Source organism: Pleurodeles waltl, chromosome 2_1 (assembly GCF_031143425.1).
Source record: "Pleurodeles waltl isolate 20211129_DDA chromosome 2_1, aPleWal1.hap1.20221129, whole genome shotgun sequence".
In the NCBI taxonomy this organism is placed as follows: domain Eukaryota; kingdom Metazoa; phylum Chordata; class Amphibia; order Caudata; family Salamandridae; genus Pleurodeles; species Pleurodeles waltl.
The window spans coordinates 20,562,505-20,583,786 of record NC_090438.1 but is presented as its reverse complement, the minus strand read 5'-3'; the positions used below and the strand labels follow the sequence as shown (position 1 = coordinate 20,583,786).

General features: G+C 49.9%; 1 protein-coding gene across 1 annotated transcript in view; it reads left to right on the top strand.

Annotated features, from left to right (window-relative positions):
- LOC138258076 (baculoviral IAP repeat-containing protein 5.1-like) overlaps window positions 1-20,934 on the top strand; it is a 69,246-nt gene extending 48,312 nt beyond the window's left edge. Inside the window, exons 2-4 of the mRNA XM_069205916.1 lie at window positions 9,018-9,127; window positions 9,409-9,511; window positions 20,306-20,934. Coding sequence (XP_069062017.1) covers window positions 9,018-9,127; window positions 9,409-9,511; window positions 20,306-20,422 — 330 coding nt within the window. The 3' untranslated portion in view covers window positions 20,423-20,934. The remainder of the gene's footprint in view (window positions 1-9,017; window positions 9,128-9,408; window positions 9,512-20,305) is intronic.
- The last annotated feature ends 348 nt before the right edge of the window (window positions 20,935-21,282 follow it).

The window sequence follows — 21,282 nt, the reverse complement described above, 5'->3', positions numbered from 1 at the left end:
GGAGTAGCCTCCCCCAGCCTCTGGAAAAGCTTTGATGGGCACAGATGGTGCCCATCTCTGCATAAGCCAGTCTACACCAGTTCAGGGATCCCCCAGCCCTGCTCTGGCGCGAAACTGGACAAAGGAACGGGAGTGACCACTCCCCTGACCTGCACCTCCCAGGGGAGGTGCCCAGTGCTCCTCCAGCGTGCCCCAGACCTCTGCCATCTTAGATTCAGAGGTGTGCTGGCACACTGGACTGCTCTGAGTGGCCACGGCCAGCAGGTGACGTCAGAGACTCCTTCTGATAGGCTCTTACCTTTCTTACTAGCCTATCCTCCTTCCTAGGTAGCCAAACCTCCTTTTCTGGCTGTTTAGGGTCTCTGCTTTGGGGAATTCTTCAGATTCCCAATGCAAGAGCTCATCAGAGTTCCTCTGCATCTCCCTCTTTACCTTCTGCCAAAGGATCGACCGCTGACTGCTCAGAACGCCTGCAAAACCTCAACAAAGTAGCAAAGACGACTACTGCAACCTTGTATCGCTTCATCCTGCTGGCTTTCTCGCCTGTTTCCTGGTGGTGCATGCTCTGGGGGTAGCCTGCCTCCTTCTTGCACCAGGAGCTCTGAAGAAATCTCCCGTGGGTCGACGGAATCTTCCCCCTGCAACCGCAGGCACCAAAGAACTGCATCACCGGTCCTCTGGGTCCCCTCTCAGCACGACGAGCGTGGTCCCTGGAACTCAGCAACTCTGTCCAAGTGACCCCCACAGTCCAGTGACTCTTCAGTCCAAGTTTGGTGGAGGTAAGTCCTTGCCTACCCACGCTAGACTGCATTGCTGGGTCCCACGTGATTTGCAGCTGCTCCGGCTCCTGTGCACTCTTCCAGGAATTCCTTTGTGCACAGCCAAGCCTGGTTCCCCCACACTCCAACCTGCAGTGCACAACCTTCTGAGTTGTCCTCCAGCATCGTGGGACTCCCTTTTGTGTCTTCGGATGGACTCCGGCTCACTCCTCTTCCAAGTGCCTGTTCTGGTACTTCTGCGGGTGCTGCCTGCTTCTGTGAGGGCTCCCTGACTTGCTGGATGCTCCCTCTGTCTCCTCATCCAAGTGGCGACATCCTGGTCCCTCCTGGGCCACAGCAGCATCCAAAAACCCTAACCACAACCCTTGCAGCTAGCAAGGCTTGTTTGCAGTCTTTCTGCATGGGAACACCTCTGCAAGCTTCTTCACAGCGTGTGACATCCATCCTCCAAAGAGGAAGTTCCTAGTCCTCTTCGTTCTTGCAGAACACCAAGCTTCCTCCACCCGGTGGCAGCTTCCTTGCACCCTCAGCTGGCATTTCCTGGGCATCTGCCCTCTCTCGACATTGTCGTGACTCTTGGACTTGGTCCCCTTGTTTCACAGGTACTCATGTCTGGGAATCCACTGTTGTTGCTTTGCTGGTGTTGGTCTTCCTTGCAGAATCCCCCTATCACGACTTCTGTGCTCTCTGGGGGTTGTAGGTGCACTTTACACCTACCTTTCAGGGTCTTGGTGTGGGCTATTTTTCTAACCCTCACTGTTTTCTTACAGTCCCAGCGGCCCTCTACAAGCTCACATATGTTTGGGGTCCATTTGTGGTTCGCATTCCATTTTTGGATTATATGGTTTGTGTTGCCCCTATACCCATGTGCTCCTATTGTAATCTACTGTAACTTTACACTGCTTGCATTACTTCCTTTTGCTATTACTGCATATGTTTGGTATTGTGTACATATATCTTGTGTATATTTGGCATCCTCATGCTGAGGGTACTCACTGAGATACTTTTGGCATATTGTCATAAAAATAAAGTACCTTTATTTTTAGTATATCTGTGTATTGTGTTTTCTTATGATATTGTGCATATGATACTAGTGGTATAGTAGGAGCTTTGCATGTCTCCTAGTTCAGCCTAAGCTGCTCTGCTATAGCTACCTTCTATCAGCCTAAGCTGCTAGACACCCCTCTACACTAATAAGGGATACCAGGACCTGGTACAGAGTGTAAGTCCCCCTTGGTACCCACTACAAGCCAGGCCAGCCTCCTACAACTTACCCATATCATATGCAGTGAAGGGTGGACAGGGCACATAGGGAGTGTGTCATGTCGAATTTGCCTTTTTAGTTTTGCCCCAGTACACTCAGCCTGCACTGACAGTGCTTGGTGCATCTGGGTGCAGGGCGCTAGTGAGTGGCACAATCAGTGCTGCTGTCCTCAGGGGTCTACTCTAACTATCCCTGGGTACTGAGGTTCCAAGCATCACAATAGATTTAGGGAAAGAGCTCTGGCCCAGGGAACCTGGTTAGCAGGGACCCTGGTCACTACCAACTTCTAGAACCCATCAACATCAGACACAAAGTGGCCTCCTCTCACAAAAAGCACCTTGAGTGCTCCTCTGCAGCTTAGATGGGCTCTGACCTTGTTCCACACAATGAGGGGCCAGCCCTCCAGCCCCAACTCACTGAAGGTGGGAGAGGTGGTGTGTGTAAAGTGCACACTACCCTGGCTCTGAACTAGCCATTCATAGGCAGATCAGTCAGTCACTACTTGGTGGTGTGTATAAAGTGTCAGTCTCTGCTCGCTGTGGCAGGCCAGTCATTCTCTGCTTGCTGGTGTCTATAAAGTGCAGACTGCCCTGGCTCTGAACTAGCCAACCTTAGGCAGGTCAGTCAGTCTCTGCCTGCTGGTGCAGGGGGCATCACTGCCCATTTGCTGTGTTAGCAGTTCTGTTGTATGTTTTTCTAATCCCCCATAAGAAGTGATGCAGTCTGGCAGCTGCACAATCTGTGCAATGATGAATGCATGGACCTCAGTTAAGCCTTCCTGTTCCAATATTAGTTCAGGACTGACCCTGGCAAACACCTATTCCACACTAGCTCTGAGATTAAGTGATTTCTCCTCCTCCGCATGTAGGAAAGAAGCCTCTTTCTAGCTTGGTTACCCCCACTTTTGTCCTGTTTGTCAGTGTGTTTGAATGTGTTCACTGGTATCCTGCTATCCAGGACCCCAGTCATTATGCTCTTTCCTTTAAAACATGGTTGCTGAAACCTATTGATCCTACAATTGGCATACTGGTACCCCCATGTAAGCCCCTAGCAGATGGTACTCTGGTACCCAGGGCATTGGGGTTCCAGCGGATCCCTATGGGCTGCAGCAGTTATTCTGCCACCAATAGGGAGCCCATGCAAAGGGTTCTGCAGGCCTGCCATGGCAGTCTGCGTGTTTTCACTATAGGTCACCACACCAGTTCACTATAAGTCACCCCTATGATAGCCCCCCCCAGCCCAGAGAGCAGGGTATTTGTACTTGTGTGTGAGGGCACTCCTGCACTAGCAGAGGTGCCCCCACAAACTCCAGATCCATTTTCCTGGACTTTGTGCATGCGGGGAAATCATTTTACGTGTGTCCTGGACATAGGTAACTACCTGTGTCCAGCTACATAATGGTAACTCTGAACGTAGGCATGTTTGGTATCAAATGTGTTGGAATCATACCCCAATACTTTTGCCAATATTGGTTGTATGATTCTGTGCACTCTGGGGGCTCCTTAGAGGATCCCCAACATTGTTTTCACAGCCTTCAGAGGTTTCCCACGCAGCCCTAGCTGCAGCCACCTCACAGACAGGTTTCTGCCCTCCTGTTGCTTAAACAGCTCAAGTCCAGGAAGCGAGAACAAAGGATTTCCTTTGGGAGAAGGGTGCTACACCTTTTCCCTTTGGAAATAGGTGTTACATGGTTTGGGAGAGGTAGCCTCCCCAAGCAACTGGTATGGTTTGAAGGTCACATTTGGTGCCCTCCAGCAATAAACAAGCCTACACCAGTTCAGGGACCTCCAGTTCCTGCTCTGGTGCGAAACTGGACAATGGAAAGGGAAGTGACCAGTCCCCTGTCCATCACCACCCCAGCGGTGGTGCCTAGAGCTCCTTCAGAGGGTCCCTGGATTCTGCCATCTTGAATTCAAGGTTGGCAGGGAACTCTGGAAGCATCTGAGTGGCAAGGCAGGTGATGCCAGAGCCCCCTCCTGATAGGTGGTAACCCAGCTAGGTGACCAATCCCCCATTCAGGGATATTTAAGGTCTCTCTTTTGGGTGGTTCATCAGATTTCAGCTTGCAAGATTCCAGCAGGATTCTTCTGCATCCCTTACTTCAACTTCTGACCAAAGAAACTGCACCTGGACTTCCCAGGACCCGACAATCTGAAACAAAGAAGAAGACTTTGCCTGCAACATTGTTTCTCTGGCTCCTTCCAGCTTTTGCAACATTTCCCCAGTTGTGCATCCTCTGAGGACAGCCCATCTTCAATCTGCACAGGAAAGAAGAAAGAATATCCTTTGGAGTGAAGGAATCACTCCCCTGCATCTGCAGGCACAAACAGCAATGGCGACTAGCTGCGTGGATCCTCTCTCCTGCTAAGCTGCATGGATCCTGCATCACGGGTGGTGGTCGGAAGTGGTCCAGATGGTCCAACTTTGGTGGAGGTAAGCCCTTGCCTTCTCACACAGGACAGTACCCCCATGCACTGCTTCCTTTGCAGCTGCCAAGGCTTGTTGGCTCTTCTTCCAAGGGGTCTTCAGTCTTTGTGTAGCTCCAGCACAGTTCCTGAGCGACTCTCCTGTGGCACGGGGCTCCTTTTCATAGTACTGCATGGGCTCCATTTGCACCTTCTGTGTCCCCGTCCTGTGGGACCCGTGTGTGCTGCCTGTGCTTCTGTGGGCTCTATGTGATGCTGAGGGTCCCCTCTGGGCCTCCCTTGTGGGCTGAGTCCTCCTGGGCCTTGCTGGTCCCTGTAATTCTATTTGTGTTTTGACCACTGACTCCATGTTGCACTTAGCCTAGTAGCACACCGTCACATTAGTGAACACCAGATTCATCATGCCTATTGACTTTATTTTAGCATTAGCCACTGCGGCGTTAAAAGGTGTGAGTAATTTTCCATGCCCACGTTCTACAATGTGCTCAAGTTTTTATTCTGTGTGTTCTTTCTCATCAAGGGCTAGTACATAACGTGGAGGAGTCATTCAGTCAGCAAGGTAAGGATGTACTAGGATGGGGTTTCTGGTACGGCAGGGAACGGTTTAGTTTTGGAACAGACACCTTGGGAACGTGTTGGGGTCCAACGTGTTTCTTTAAATACTGACCTGAAATAGCCAGCATTTTTAACACTTTTCACAGAGTGGGAGGGCTTTTCTAGAAACCTCTTTCCCTGCTTGTTTAAGGTATATAAGAGACCCAGGTCGACGGTGAGGAGATTCAGACTTCAGTCAGGATTGAGACGTCGAATGACTGATATATTTCCCGTGAGGGTAGATTTCTCGTTGCAGTCGAACCGGGGTCAACAACTGTAGGAAAGTACCATCTTGCCTGGCATGTTACCCCCATTTTTCACTGTATATATGTTGTTTTAGTTGTATGTGTCACTGGGACCCTGGTAACCCAGGGCCCCAGTGCTCATAAGTGTGCCTGAATGTGTTACCTGTGTAGTGACTAACTGTCTCAATGAGGCTCTGCTAATCAGAACCTCGGTGGTTATGCTCTCTCATTTCTTTCCAAATTGTCACTAACAGGCTAGTGACCATTTTTACCAATTTACATTGGCTTACTGGAACACCCTTATAATTCCCTAGTATATGGTACTGAGGTACCCAGGGTATTGGGGTTCCAGGAGATCCCTATGGGCTGCAGCATTTCTTTTGCCACCCATAGGGAGCTCTGACAATTCTTACACAGGCCTGCCACTGCAGCCTGAGTGAAATAACGTCCACGTTATTTCACAGCCATTTTACACTGCACTTAAGTAACTTATAAGTCACCTATATGTCTAACCTTTACCTGATAAAGGTTAGGTGCAAAGTTACTTAGTGTGAGGGCACCCGGGGCTAGCCAAGGTGCCCCCACATTGTTCAGGGCCAATTCCCTGAACTTTGTGAGTGCGGGGACACCATTACACGCGTGCACTACATATAGGTCACTACCTATATGTAGCTTCACAATGGTAACTCCGAATATGGCCATGTAACATGTCTAAGATCATGGAATTGCCCCCTCTATGCCATCCTGGCATTGCTGGTACAATTCCATGATCCCAGTGGTCTGTAGCACAGACCCTGGTACTGCCAAACTGCCCTTCCTGGGGTTTCACTGCAGCTGCTGCTGCTGCCAACCCCTCAGACAGGCATCTGCCCTCCTTGGGTCCAGCCAGGCCTGGTCCAGGATGACAGAACAAAGAACTTCCTCTGAGAGAGGGTGTGACACCCTCTCCCTTTGGAAAATGGTGTGAAGGCAGGGGAGGAGTAGCCTCCCCCAGCCTCTGGATATGCTTTGTTGGGCACAGATGTGCCCAATTCTGCATAAGCCAGTCTACACCGGTTCAGGGACCCCTTAGCCCCTGCTCTGGCGCGAAACTGGACAAAGGAAAGGGGAGTGACCACTCCCCTGACCTGCACCTCCCCTGGGAGGTGTCCAGAGCTCCTCCAGTGTGCTCCAGACCTCTGCCATCTTGGAAACAGAGGTGCTGCTGGCACACTGGACTGCTCTGAGTGGCCAGTGCCACCAGGTGACGTCAGAGACTCCTTCTGATAGGCTCCTTCAGGTGTTAGTATCCTATCCTCTCTCCTAGGTAGCCAAACCCTCTTTTCTGGCTATTTAGGGTCTCTGTCTCTGGGGAAACTTCAGATAACGAATGCATGAGCTCAGCCGAGTTCCTCTGCATCTCTCTCTTCACCTTCTGATAAGGAATCGACTGCTGACCGCGCTGGAAGACTGCAAACCTGCAACATAGTAGCAAAGACGACTACTGCAACTCTGTAACGCTGATCCTGCCGCCTTCTCGACTGTTTTCCTGCTTGTGCATGCTGTGGGGGTAGTCTGCCTCCTCTCTGCACCAGAAGCTCCGAAGAAATCTCCCGTGGGTCGACGGAATCTTCCCCCTGCAACCGCAGGCACCAAAAAGCTGCATTACTGGTCCCTTGGGTCTCCTCTCAGCACGACGAGCGAGGTCCCTCGAATCCAGCAACTCTGTCCAAGTGACCCCCACAGTCCAGTGACTCTTCAGTCCAAGTTTGGTGGAGGTAAGTCCTTGCCTCACCTCGCTGGCCTGCATTGCTGGGAACCGCGACTTTGCAGCTACTCCGTCCCCTGTGCACTTCCAGCGGAAATCCTTTGTGCACAGCCAAGCCTGGGTCCACGGCACTCTAACCTGCATTGCACGACTTTCTAAGTTGGTCTCCGGCGACGTGGGACTCCTTTGTGCAACTTCGGCAAGCACCGTTTCATGCATCCTTGTAGTGCCTGTTTCTGGCACTTCTCCGAGTGCTACCGGCTTCAGAGAGGGTTCCTTGTCTTGCTCGACGTCCCCTCTCTCTGCTGTTCCAATTTGCGACCTCCTGGTCCCTCCTGGGCCTCAGCAGCGTCCAAAAACGCTAACCGCACGATTTGCAGCTAGCAAGGCTTGTTGGCGTTCTTTCGGCGGGAAAAAACTTCTGCACGACTCTCGACGGCAAGGGGGATCCGTCCATCAAAGGGGAAGTCTCTAGCCCTTTTCGTTCCTGCAGAAACCTCAGCTTCTTCTGTCCAGTAGAAGCTTCTTTGCACCCACAGCTGGCATTTCCTGGGCATCTGCCCATCTCCGACTTGCTTGTGACTTTTGGACTTGGTCCCCTTGTTCCACAGGTACCCTAGATTGGAAATCCACATTTGTTGCATTGTTGGTTTGTGTCTTTCCTGCATTATTCCTCTATCACGATTTCTTTGTCTTTTGGGGAACTTGAGTGCACTTTGCACTCACTTTTCAGGGTCTTAGGGAGGGCTATTTTTCTAACTCTCACTATTTTCTAATAGTCCCAGCGACCCTCTACAAGGTCACATAGGTTTGGGGTCCATTCGTGGTTCACATTCCACTTTTGGAGTATATGGTTTGTGTTGCCCCTATCCCTATGTGTCCCCATTGCATCCTATTGTAACTAAACATTGTTTGCACTGTTTTCTAAGACTATACTGCATATTTTTGCTATTGTGTATATATATCTTGTGTATATTTCCTATCCTCTCACTGAGGGTACACTCTAAGATACTTTGGCATATTGTCATAAAAATAAAGTACCTTTATTTTTAGTATAACTGTGTATTGTGTTTTCTTATGATATTGTGCAAGTGACACTAGTGGTACTGTAGGAGCTTCACACGTCTCCTAGTTCAGCCTAAGCTGCTCTGCTAAGCTACCATTATCTATCAGCCTATGCTGCTAGACACCCTATACACTAATAAGGGATAACTGGGCCTGGTGCAAGGTGCAAGTACCCCTTGGTACTCACTACAAGCCAGTCCAGCCTCCTACATAGGGGATACCTGGACCTGGTATAAGATGCAAGTACCTTAGGTACCCCCTACAGACCCGGCCAGCCCCGACACCTCATCACTGCACAGATGTAAAGCAGCAGGTTAGGGGCAGAGAGCTCTGGGACGTGGAATCGTGGAACATGTTCTGGACATCCACTAAGGAATGAGTTCAGGGCACTGATCCTCTGTGGTGGTCTAGAAGAATTATTTAACTTTCATGCTTCCTAATAGTCAGTAACTTTATCTGCACTGAAACTCACAAGAATTTAGCCTTCCATTCCATTACACAAAACAAAATCCAGAATGGATTCTTACTGTTCCCCTTCCTATCGTCTGATTGACATTCCTTCCTACCACAGAAGCGGGCGTCCAATGTTAGTGCGAGTGGTCTGTTCAGTGATGTGTGTCTTTTTCTTGATTACTGCTTTGTATATGATTTCCATTTAAGATCACTTTTCTGCACACTTACCATATGTGGTGGTCTTAGACTGTGGCTTGGAGCTGGTGATCATAGACCTATTGTCACCACGGCCTGGTCATGGTAATTAGAGGTTGATATCCTGATCATCTTGAGGTCAACAGATGCTGTGTATTGTAAGCTTCGTGCAGTGCCGCAAGGCTCTCAGTGATGATTTGTCACACTCTATAAATGTTTGATTGATTGGATACCTTCTCTGGTTTGCAGATGGCCAAAGCTGGCTTTGTGCACAGTCCTACCATGAACGAGCCAGATGTTGCCCGCTGCTTCTTTTGTCTGATTGAGTTGGAAGGATGGGAGCCCGATGATGACCCCTGGTGAGTTACGGCTTCAGGTTCCCTTTTCTTCAACCATTACATTTATATACATCTATGGTGAATTTAAGTTCAGGGGGCACGTCTTAGGCATCTCAGTGACAAGCCCTCATTACTCCCAGAAGATATGTATGGGATTTTTGTTCATTCTTCAGGGTATATTGTCCTCCTCTTTGAAAGTCATTGTAGAGTGGTTAATGAGGAAGAGACAGTGCATGCTCCAGTGTTAGCTAGTATTGATTGTTAAATATGTTCAAAGTGTTAAACAGTGTTTCTTTTTTAAGGATGCAGCCGTGTGGAAATCTGGAGTTGTTTGTCCAGGTTGTATTGTTCTTCTACTGTCATGGTGCGACCCTCGACATAGCAGTCAAAGTCCTGCTCCCTGAGGTGAGGAACCTGTCTGGGGTGTTCTGTTTGGAGACTGGAGTCTGGCACATCAGTTGTCTCTGGTCCCTAATTTCTAGCTGGTGATGAGTGATTGGCCATCTGAGATTTTTGATAGCCTGCAGGAGGTGGACAGGGCCGCTGACTTGGCTCTGAATGTCCATGAAATAATGAGTGTAGGAAAGTACCATCTTGCCTGGCATGTTACCCCCATTTTTCACTGTATATATGTTGTTTTAGTTGTATGTGTCACTGGGACCCTGTTCTCCAGGGCCCCAGTGCTCATAAGTGTGCCTGAATGTGTTACCTGTGTAGTGACTAACTGTCTCACTGAGGCTCTGCTAATCAGAACCTCAGTGGTTATGCTCTCTCATTTCTTTCCAAATTGTCACTAACAGGCTAGTGACCAATTTACCAATTTACATTGGCTTACTGGAACACCCTTATAATTCCCTAGTATATGGTACTAAGGTACCCAGGGTATTGGGGTTCCAGGAGATCCCTATGGGCTGCAGCATTTCTTTTGCCACCCATAGGGAGCTCTGACAATTCTTACACAGGCCTGCCACTGCAGCCTGAGTGAAATAACGTCCACGTTATTTCACAGCCATTTTACACTGCACTTAAGTAACTTATAAGTCACCTATATGTCTAACCTTTACCTGGTAAAGGTTAGGTGCAAAGTTACTTAGTGTGAGGGCACCCTGGCACTAGCCAAGGTGCCCCCACATTGTTCAGGGCAAATTCCCCGGACTTTGTGAGTGCGGGGACACCATTACACGCGTGCACTACATATAGGTCACTACCTATATGTAGCTTCACAATGGTAACTCCGAATATGGCCATGTAACATGTCTAAGATCATGGAATTGCCCCCTCTATGCCATCCTGGCATTGTTGGTACAATTCCATGATCCCAGTGGTCGGTAGCACAGACCGTGGTACTGCCAAACTGCCTTTCCTGGGGTTTCACTGCAGCTGCTGCTGCTGCCAACCCCTCAGACAGGTTTCTGCCCCCCTGGGGGCAAGCCAGGCTTGTCCCAGGATGGCAGAACAAAGGACTTCCTCTGAGAGAGGGTGTTACACCCTCTCCCTTTGGAAAATGGTGTGAAGGCAGGGGAGGAGTAGCCTCCCCCAGCCTCTGGAAATGCTTTGTTGGGCACAGATGTGCCCAATTCTGCATAAGCCAGTCTACACCGGTTCAGGGACCCCTTAGCCCCTGCTCTGGCGGGAAACTGGACAAAGGAAAGGGGAGTGACCACTCCCCTGACCTGCACCTCCCCTGGGAGGTGTCCAGAGCTCCTCCAGTGTGCTCCAGACCTCTGCCATCTTGGAAACAGAGGTGCTGCTGGCACACTGGACTGCTCTGAGTGGCCAGTGCCACCAGGTGACGTCAGAGGCTCCTTCTGATAGGCTCCTTCAGGTGTTAGTAGCCTATCCTCTCTCCTAAGTAGCCAAACCCTCTTTTCTGGCTATTTAGGGTCTCTGTCTCTGGGGAAACTTTAGATAACGAATGCAAGAGCTCATCAGAGTTCCTCTGCATCTCTCTCTTCACCTTCTGCCAAGGAATCGACTGCTGACCGCGCTGGAAGCCTGCAAAACTGCAACATAGTAGCAAAGACGACTACTGCAACTCTGTAACGCTGATCCTGCCGCCTTCTCGACTGTTTTCCTGGTGGTACATGCTGTGGGGGTAGTCTGCCTCCTCTCTGCACTAGAAGCTCCGAAGAAATCTCCCGTGGGTCGACGGAATCTTCCCCCTGCTACCGCAGGCACCAAAAAGCTGCATTACCGGTCCCTTGGGTCTCCTCTCAGCATGACGAGCGAGGTCCCTCGAATCCAGCAACTCTGTCCAAGTGACTCCCACAGTCCAGTGACTCTTCAGTCCAAGTTTGGTGGAGGTAAGTCCTTGCCTCCCCACGCCAGACTGCATTGTTGGAAACCGTGTCTTTTGCAAATACTCCGGCTTCCGTGCACTTCCGGTGGAAATCCTTTGTACACAGCCAAGCCTGGTTCCACGGCACTCTAACCTGCATTGCATGACTTTCTAAGTTGGTCTCCGGTGACGTGGGACTCCTTTGTGCAACTTCGGCGAGCACTGTTTCATGCATCCTTGTAGTGCCTGTTTCTGGCACTTCTCCAGGTGCTACCTGCTGCTAAGAGGGCTCCTTGTCTTGCTCGACGTCCCATCTATCTCCTGGTCCAACTTGCGACCTCCTGGTCCCTCCTGGGCCACAGCAGCATCCGAAAACGCTAACCGCACAATTTGCAGCTAGCAAGGCTTGTTGGCGTTCTTTTGGCGGGAAAATACTTCTGCACGACTCTTCTTGGCGAGTGGGATCCGTCCACCAAAGGGGAAGTCTCTAGCCCTTTTCGTTCCTGCAGAAACCGCAGCCTCTTCTGTCCAGTAGAAGCTTCTTTGCACCCACAGCTGGCATTTCCTGGGCATTTGCCCATCTCCGACTTGCTTGGGACTTTTGGACTTGGTCCCCTTGTTCCACTGGTACCCTAGATTGGAAATCCACCGGTGTTGCATTGTTGGTTGGTGTCTTTCCTGCATTATTCCTCTATCACGACTTCTTTGTCTTTTGGGGAACTTCAGTGCACTTTGCACTCACTTTTCAGGGTCTTGGGGAGGGCTATTTTTCTAACTCTCACTATTTTCTAATAGTTCCAGCGACCCTCTACAAGGTCACATAGGTTTGGGGTCCATTCATGGTTCGCATTCCACTTTTGGAGTATATGGTTTGTGTTGCCCCTATCCCTATGTGTCCCCATTGCATCCTATTGTAACTATACATTGTTTGCACTGTTTTCTAAGACTTTACTGCATATTTTTGGTATTGTGTACATATAACTTGTGTATATTTGCTATCCTCTTGCTGAGGGTACACTCTAAGATACTTTGGCATATTGTCATAAAAATAAAGTACCTTTATTTTTAGTATAACTGTGTATTGTGTTTTCTTATGATATTGTGCAAGTGACACTTGTGGTACTGTAGTAGCTTCACACGTCTCCTAGTTCAGCCTAAGCTGCTCTGCTAAGCTACCATTATCTATCAGCCTAAGCTGCTAGACACCCTATACACTAATAAGGGATAACTGGGCCTGGTGCAAGGTGCAAGTACCCCTTAGTACTCACTACAAGCCAGTCCAGCCTCCTACACCAGGCCACCAATGGGAAACACAAAGTATGTCAAATATCCCCCTTATTGGAAGAAGGGAGAATTGTATTTTATTAGCCAATTCCCAATCCCCTATTCAACTATACAAACATTTGCCAAACTCTTAACCATAAGCAATGTCTAATGCCAAAATGTTGTCAAATATAGCTATTTTAGCTAAAAGCCTGAGACCTACCTCCAAACTTGGGAATTCCAGGTGGGTTACCAACCAACCAACTTGGGAATTCAGGCACGTCAAACTCTTTTTAATAAAGTCTGGCACAGATGTCTAGGAGATCATGTACCGAAGCGATACTATTCCGCACGACGGACTACCAGTTGTGGATGCAGACATTCAACACTTTCTTCAATCACTGACACACAAAGAATACCCCAGTGTAGGAGATTAAAATCCCAAGGAAATAATGCCTTCAAGGGAGATATTTCCTATTAATGTACACAATACAGGTGCTGGCATAATTCACGGCCACCTCAACATATCTCATTACTTCACTCTTCCTACTACAACTTGAAAGCCCAAGAACTATGCCACGCCCTAGCAACCGCCTTCCACCAAAAAATCACGGATATCCACGACAGCTTCAACTCCCCTCACACTCCGGACACTCCTAACCCACCCACCAAGAACTCCACCCGCTCCAACCGACTGACCTCCTGGACCAACATCAGCGATGACGATACCCGCAAGACCATAAACTCATCCACTCCGGATCACCATCAGACCCCTGACCACACCACATCTTCAACAAAGCAGACACAGCCATCGCACCACACCTACGGAAAGCCATCAACATCTCCTTCGAAACTGCAAGATTCCCGGAAAGCTGGAAACATGCCGAAATCAACGCCCTTCTCAAGAAACCAAAGGCAGACCCCAAGGACCTGAAAAACATCTGTCCCATCTCTCTGCTCCCCTTCCCGGTGAAAGTCATCAAGAAAATCATCAACACTCAGCTCACTCGGTACCTCAAAGACAACAACATCCTCGACCCCCTCCTAGTCTGGCTTCAGATGCAACCACAGCACCGAAACTGCCCTCCTCGCCTCCACAGACGACATCAGAAGGCACTTCGACAATGGAGAAACATCAGCCCTCATCCTCCTAGACCTTTCAGCCGCCTTTGACACCGTCTGTCACAACACCCTAAAATCCCGCCTCCACGCAGTAGGAATCCAGGACCAAGCCGTCGAATGGACCGCATCCTTCCTCGCCGGCAGAACCCAAAGAGTTTGCCTCCCCCCGTACTAATCCAAAGCCTTCAACATCATCTGCGGCGTACCCCAGGGCTCATCCCTCAGCCCGACGCTGTTCAACATCTACATGGCCCCCCGCACAAGTGGCCCGCCAGCACAACCTCAACATCATCTCCTATGCCGATGAGCCCCAACTCATCCTCTCCCTCACCAAGAACCCGCACACCGCCAAAACCAACCTCCACGAGAGACTAAAAGCCATCACCGACAGGATGAGAGACAGCCGGCTAAAACTGAACTCGGACAAAACAGAGGTCCTCATCCTTGGTCGCACCCCCTCCACCTGGGACAACTCATGGTGGCAGTCCACGCTGGGTCCCCCACCGACAGCGCACGAAACCTCGGCTTCACCCTTGACTCCTCACTCTCCATGTCAAAACAGGTCAGTGCCATCTTCTCCTCCTGCTACAACACCCTCCACATGCTTCGCAGAGTTTACAAATGGATCCCAACAGAAACAAGAAAAACAGTATCCCAGGCCCTCGTCAGCAGCAGACTCGACTACGGCAACGCCCTCTACACCGGTATCTCATCCAAACTCCTCCAACACATCCAAAACGCCTCCGCCTGACTCATCCTCAACATCCCTCGCCACATCACCCCCCACCTAAGAGACCTTCACTGGCTCCCGTCAACAAGAGGATCACCTTCAAGCTCCTCACCCACGCACACAAGGCACTCCACAACACCGGACTATCATACCTGAACAACAGACTCGGCTTCTACACCCCCACCCGACATCTCCGCTCCGCTAACCTCGCCCTCGCCTCCATCCAACGCAAATCTTCCGGCGGCAGATCATTCTCGTACCTCGCCGCCAAGACCTCGAACACCCTCCCAGCGGATCTACGACAGACCCAGGACCTTCTTTCCTTCAGAAAACTCCTCAAGACTTGGCTCTTCCAGCAGTAGCAGCTCCTACAACCCCCATCCCCCCCCCCCAAGCGCCTTGAAACCCTCACGGGTATGTAGCGCACTTTACAAATTGATTGATTGAATATCAATTCTGAAAAAGAAAATCATCAAACCCCATAACTCAGGTATAGGAGGCTGGCCTGGCTTATAGTGGGTACCAATGGTACTTACACCTTGTGCCAGGTCCAGTTATCCCTTATTAGTAGTGTTCTAGAAACTTAGGCTGATAGCGGTAGCTATGGCAGAGCAGCTTAGGCTGAACTAGGAGACATGCAAAGCTCCTACTATACCACTTATATCATATAACACTATATCATAAGAATCACAATACTCAGAGTTACTAAAAATAAAGGTACTTTATTTTAGTGACAATGTGCCAAAAATATCTCGGAGGATATACTCCCTTAGGAGGTAAGTTAAATACACAAAATATACACACACACACCAAACTCAGGTAAGTAAACAGTTAGAATAGTAGTGCAAACACTGTAGAATACAATAGGATGCAATAAGATACAATAGGCCTAGGGGCAACACAAACCATATACTCCAAAAGTGGAATGCGAACCACGAATGGACCCCAGGCCTAGTGTAGAGGGTTGGTGGGAGTGTAAGAAAACACTAAGGGTGTCCAAGATACCCCACCCCAAGACACTGAAAGGTAGGAGTAAAGTTAACCTACTACCCCAGAAACACACTAAAGTCGTGATAGGGGATTCTGCAAAGGCAACAACTGACTGCAAAGCACTGAAGATGGATTCCTGGACCTGAGGACCTGTAAAGGAAGGGGACCAAGTCCAAGAGTCACGCAAGTGTCCAGGGGGGGCAGGAGCCCACTAAACCCCAGATGAAGGTGCAAAATGGCTGCCTCCGGGTCGAAGAAGCTGAAGATTCTGCAAAAACGGAAGATGCCAGGAACCTCTCCTTTGCACAGAAGATGTCACACGGCTTGCTGGATGATGTAGAGTTGTTTCCATGCAGAAAGACCACAAACAAGCCTTGCTAGCTGCACGAGTCACGGTTGAAGAAAATGGATGCTGCCCAGGCCCAGGAAGGACAAGGAGGTTGCCCCTTGGAGGAGGAGACAGAGGGAGCGCTCAGCAGCAGAGAGAGCCCATGCAGAAGCAGGTAGCACTCGCAGAAGCACTTAAACAGGCATTCAAGAAATCTGAGCACGGCAGTCGTCTCAACACTACAAAGGAGGGTCCCATGAAGCCGGTGGTCAACTCAGCGAGTTGAGCAATGCAGGACAGAGTGCTGGGGGCCTGGGCTATGCTTTGCACGAAGGATTCCTTGCAAAAGTTCACAGAAGCCCTAGCAGCTGCAGTTCACTTAGTACACAGGATTACTGTCTGGCATGGGGAGGCAAGGACTTACCTCCACTAAATTTGGACAGACGGACCTCTGGACTGTCGGGGTCACTTGGATCCAGCTCCTGTGTTCCAGGGACCACGCTCGTCGAAATGAGAGGGGACCCAGAGGACCAGTGATGCAGAAGTTTGGTGCCTGCGTTAGCAGGGGGAAGATTCCGTCGACCCACAGAAGATTTCTAATTGGCTTCCAGTGCAGGGTGAAGGCAGACAACACTCAGAGCATGCACCACCAGGAAAGAGTCGAGAGAGCCAGCAGGATTAGGGGCTACAATGTTGCTTGTAGTCTTCTTGCTACTTTGTTGCAGTTTTGCAGGCGTCCTGGAGCAGTCAGCAGTCGATCCTTGGCAGAAGTTGAAGAGGGAGATTCAGAGGAACTCTGGTGAGCTCTTGCATTCGTTATCTAAAGAGAAACCCACAGGAGAGACCCTAAATAGCCCTCAGAGGAGGATTGGCCACCCAACCAGGTAAGCACCTATCAGGAGGCACCTGCTGGCATTGGCCACTCCGATGCCTCCATTGTACCCTCACACCTCTGCATTCAGGATGGCAGAGGTCTGGGACACACTGGAGGAGCTCTGGGAACCACCCCTGGGGTGGTGATGGACAGGGGAGTGGTCACTCCTGTTTCCTTTGTCCAGTTTAGCACCAGAGCAGGGGCTAGGGGATCCCTGAACCGGTGTAGACTGGCTTATGCAGAATTGGGCACATCTGTGCCCAAGAAAGCAGTTCCAGAGGCTAGGGGAGGCTACTCCTCCCCTGCCTTCACACCATTTTCCAAAGGGAGAGGGTGTAACACCCTCTCTCAGAGGAAGTCCTTTGTTCTGCCATCTGAACACCTGGTGACGTCAGAGACTCCTTCTGATAGGCTCCTTCAGGTGTTAGTAGCCTATCCTCTCTCCTAGGTAGCCAAACCCTCTTTTCTGGCTATTTAGGGTCTCTGTCTCTGGGGAAACTTTAGATAACGAATGCAAGAACTCATCAGAGTTCCTCTGCATCTCTCTCTTCACCTTCTGCCAAGGAATCGACTGCTGACAGCGCTGGAAGCCTGCAAAACTGCAACATAGTAGCCAAGACGACTACTGCAACTCTGTAACGCTGATCCTGCCGCTTTCTCGACTGTTTTCCTGGTGGTGCATGCTGTGGGGGTAGTCTGCCTCCTCTCTGCACTAGAAGCTCCGAAGAAATCTCCTGTGGGTCGACGGAATCTTCCCCCTGCAACCGCAGGCACCAAAAAGCTGCATTACCGGTCCCTTGGGTCTCCTCTCAGCACAACGAGTGAGGTCCCTTGAATCCAGCAACTCTGTCCAAGTGACTCCCACAGTCCAGTGACTCTTCAGTCCAAGTTTGGTGGAAGTAAGTCCTTGCCTCCCCACGCCAGACTGCATTGTTGGAAACCGCGTCTTTTGCAAATACTCCGGCTTCCGTGCACTTCCGGCAGAAATCCTTTGTGCACAGCCAAGCCTGGGTCCACGGCACTCTAACCTGCATTCGACGTCTCTTCTATCTCCTGGTCCAATTTGCGACCTCCTGGTCCCTCCTGGGCCACAGCAGCATCCAAAAACGCTAACTGCACGATTTGCAGCTAGCAGGGCTTGTTGGCGTTCTTTTCGGCGGGAAAACACTTCTGCACGACTCTCCACGGCGAGAGGGATCCGTCCACCAAAGGGGAAGTCTCTAGCCCTTTTCGTTCCTGCAGAAACCGCAGCTTCTTCTGTCCAGTAGAAGCTTCTTTGCACCCACAGCTGGCATTTCCTGGGCATTTGCCCATCTCCGACTTGCTTGTGACTTTTGGACTTGGTCCCCCTTGTTCCACAGGTACCCTAGATTGGAAATCCACAGTTGTTGCATTGTTGGTTTGTGTCTTTCCTGCATTATTCCTCAATCACGACTTCTTTGTCTTTTGGGGAACTTTAGTGCACTTTGCACTCACTTTTCAGGGTCTTGGGGAGGGCTAATTTTCTAACTCTCACTATTTTCTAATAGTCCCAGCGACCCTCTACAAGGTCACATAGGTTTGGGGTCCATTCGTGGTTCACATTCCAGTTTTGGAGTATATGGTTTGTGTTGCCCCTATCCCTATGTGTCCCCATTGCATCCTATTGTAACTATACATTGTTTGCACTGTTTTCTAAGACTATACTGCATATTTTTGCTATTGTGTACATATAACTTGTGTATAATTGCTATCCTCATACTGAGGGTACTCACTGAGATACTTTGGCATATTGTCATAAAAATAAAGTACCTTTATTTTTAGTATATCTGTGTATTGTGTTTTCTTATGATATTGTGCAAGTGACATTTGTGGTACTGTAGTAGCTTCACACGTCTCCTAGTTCAGCCTAAGCTGCTCTGCTAAGCTACCATTATCTATCAGCCTATGCTGCTAGACACCCTATACACTAATAAGGGATAACTGGGCCTGGTGCAAGGTGCAAGTACCCCTTGGTACTCACTACAAGCCAGTCCAGCCTCCTACATGGCATCTTTAAATACTGCAGCACACACATGTGGTGGCTGCTCTGGAGCAGTGATGGTAACAGTAGGTTGATCCCAGATGTGGCGTCTTTAAATACTGCAGCACACACATGTGGTGGCTGCTCTGGAGCAGTGGTGGTAACAGTAGGTTGATCCCAGATGTGGCGTCTTTGAATACTGCAGCACACACATGTGGTGACTGCAGCGGGAGCAGTGCTGGTAACAGTAGGTTGATCCCAGATGTGGCATCTTTAAATACTGCAGCACACACAAGTGGTGGCTGCTCTGGAGCAGTGGTGGGAACAGTAGGTTGATCCCAGATGTGGTGTTTTTAAATACTGCAGCACACACATGTGGTGGCTGCTCTGGAGCAGTGGTGGGAACAGTAGGTTGATCCCAGATGTGGCATCTTTAAATACTGCGGCACACACAATAGTGCCTGCAGCGGGAGTGGCTGTCAGAAGACTGTCTGTTTTCCCCCGTTAGCTCTTCAGTCCTCTGCTTCTCTGCTCTCCGTCTCCCCTGCGTGTGACTTTAGGGGGCGCCACTACTTATTGTTCCTATGAAGCTCAATAAAATAACAACTAGAGTTAGAGACTGAGCATTTCTTTTCAGAACTTCACACTGTGCCTTGAGTGTCTGCATTCCACAGTGCTGGGGATTTCACATGTTACATGCGTTGTCTGCACCTCGTGTGGGACCTGTAGGGCGGATGATGCCCACGTCCTCCCTGTGCCACACATCATAGTGAAGCGTCCTGAATGCAGTGCTTCCTTCATGTCCTGTGATATGTCTGGCCCAGTATTTATTTACATAACTTTATTACTCCAGGGACTCTCTGTTGTGCCTTTGGGCTGAGTAAGCCTTGTGTTGTCTTGCATGTATCTGTATTTACCAGACCTGTCGGGCTAGGACAGGAAATGGGTAGGTTTAGGGGTGCAACAGGACTCCTGATGAAGCCCCAGGACCCAGAGCTGCCAAGGAGCCTACTGAAACATAGCGACCATTCTAGGGATGAATTGTCACTTGTGTATACTATGCCAAGGGCACACAAAAGAAGTGGCAATCGGAGTGACCCCTGGGTATGTTTATGTATGAGTCACAGCTGGGAGATTATCCAAAGTGCTCCCTTTGAAATGGTTGAGCCCGTCTAGGGGTCCCATCTCTCATGGCGCCAAGCGCAGTTGAGCCCACATTAGGTGAAAAGGCCCCAGCGATGTCAGATGTATCATCGGAGCCGACCAGGCAAAGGGTTGAGAAGTAACTGCTTCTACTCGACCATGTGACTTGGTTCCAGGGCCCTGGCATGTGTGCGCCGTGTGGTGTGGTGTGGTGTGGTGTGGTGTGGTGGGCTGTAGCTGGCTGGTTCCACTGTGGGTTTTTGCTGTTCTGTGGTGTCAAATGTCTGGGGTGGCTTGGCAGGTGAGGGAGTCCTGCAAGTCCACCACCTCGGGGGAGACCACCTCACTGAGCTGGGTCTAGGTGTGTTGGGTAAGAAACAATGAAAATGGATGCTTCTGTGATCATCTGTGGGTGTTTTTATAAACTGTACTTAAGTTTACTGAACTTTACAAATGCTTGCAATTTCAGCATAAAAAAACCAAGGAAAAGATAGTTCACTTCCAAGAGGAGTTGGCCAGCACCACCAAGCGTCTCCAGAAGTACTTCGATGCGGAGCACGGCTGCGTGGTGGACTTGGAGCCCTAGAGAAGCAGCCAGGAGCTTGTCGGGCCGCAGAGGGGTACACATGGTCCACATCAGCTCAGAGGATGCCCCTAGGACACAGACCTCTGAGGAAGGCTCTCCACCCCACACCTTGCAGCATCAAGGACCATGAACGCTTCGCTTGATGTGACCTTGCACTGTAGACAGAATGTATACAATGTATAATGTTCGCTGGGGTTTCCTAGCCCAGGTTACAGTGCAGCTGGTCCTTGAGGCTGGTGCAGGTCACACACCTGCCTGTGCATCACATACGTGTAGCAGCACTGTAGGAGACATGTTCTGTCCCTGCACTGTCAATAGTCATCTTTTGCGAAATAATAGAATTGGTGAAATCTGACACCGCTGACCCTTGTATAATGCTGCCCTCTGGAGTACAAAGGAGGAAGGGCAGGCAGGTTTATGCTTCTTGTACATTGTGGATCTGTCATTCACCAGTTGATAATCATGTTTTTATTGTGAGTTTTTTTTCAATAAACGTTTTGATTCAAAACGTGTTTGCTTTTCTCGGATTGTGCTACTAAACGTCATATACGAAGATCCAGACCCGAAACTTATGAAAAATCCAGGTGGTTGAGGCCCCCAACTCTCCCCAGTCCTTCAGCTTATAAAGGTGTGGGGGGGTCACATGAGCTCCAGTTTCACCCCCTCCCTTATAAGATTCATTCTGCGCGGCTCTGAAACCAGCGGGACTTGGATATTATCTGAACTATTTACAGCTGAGCTGTGAAGCCCATTGGCAGTGACTCTCAGGGCCGCTGGTGGGCGCTCAGCACCTCCTTGGGTCTCTGAATCCAGCTGGTAATGCAGAGTCTGTGGTGTCAGACCTGTAGGTGCTGCGGCAG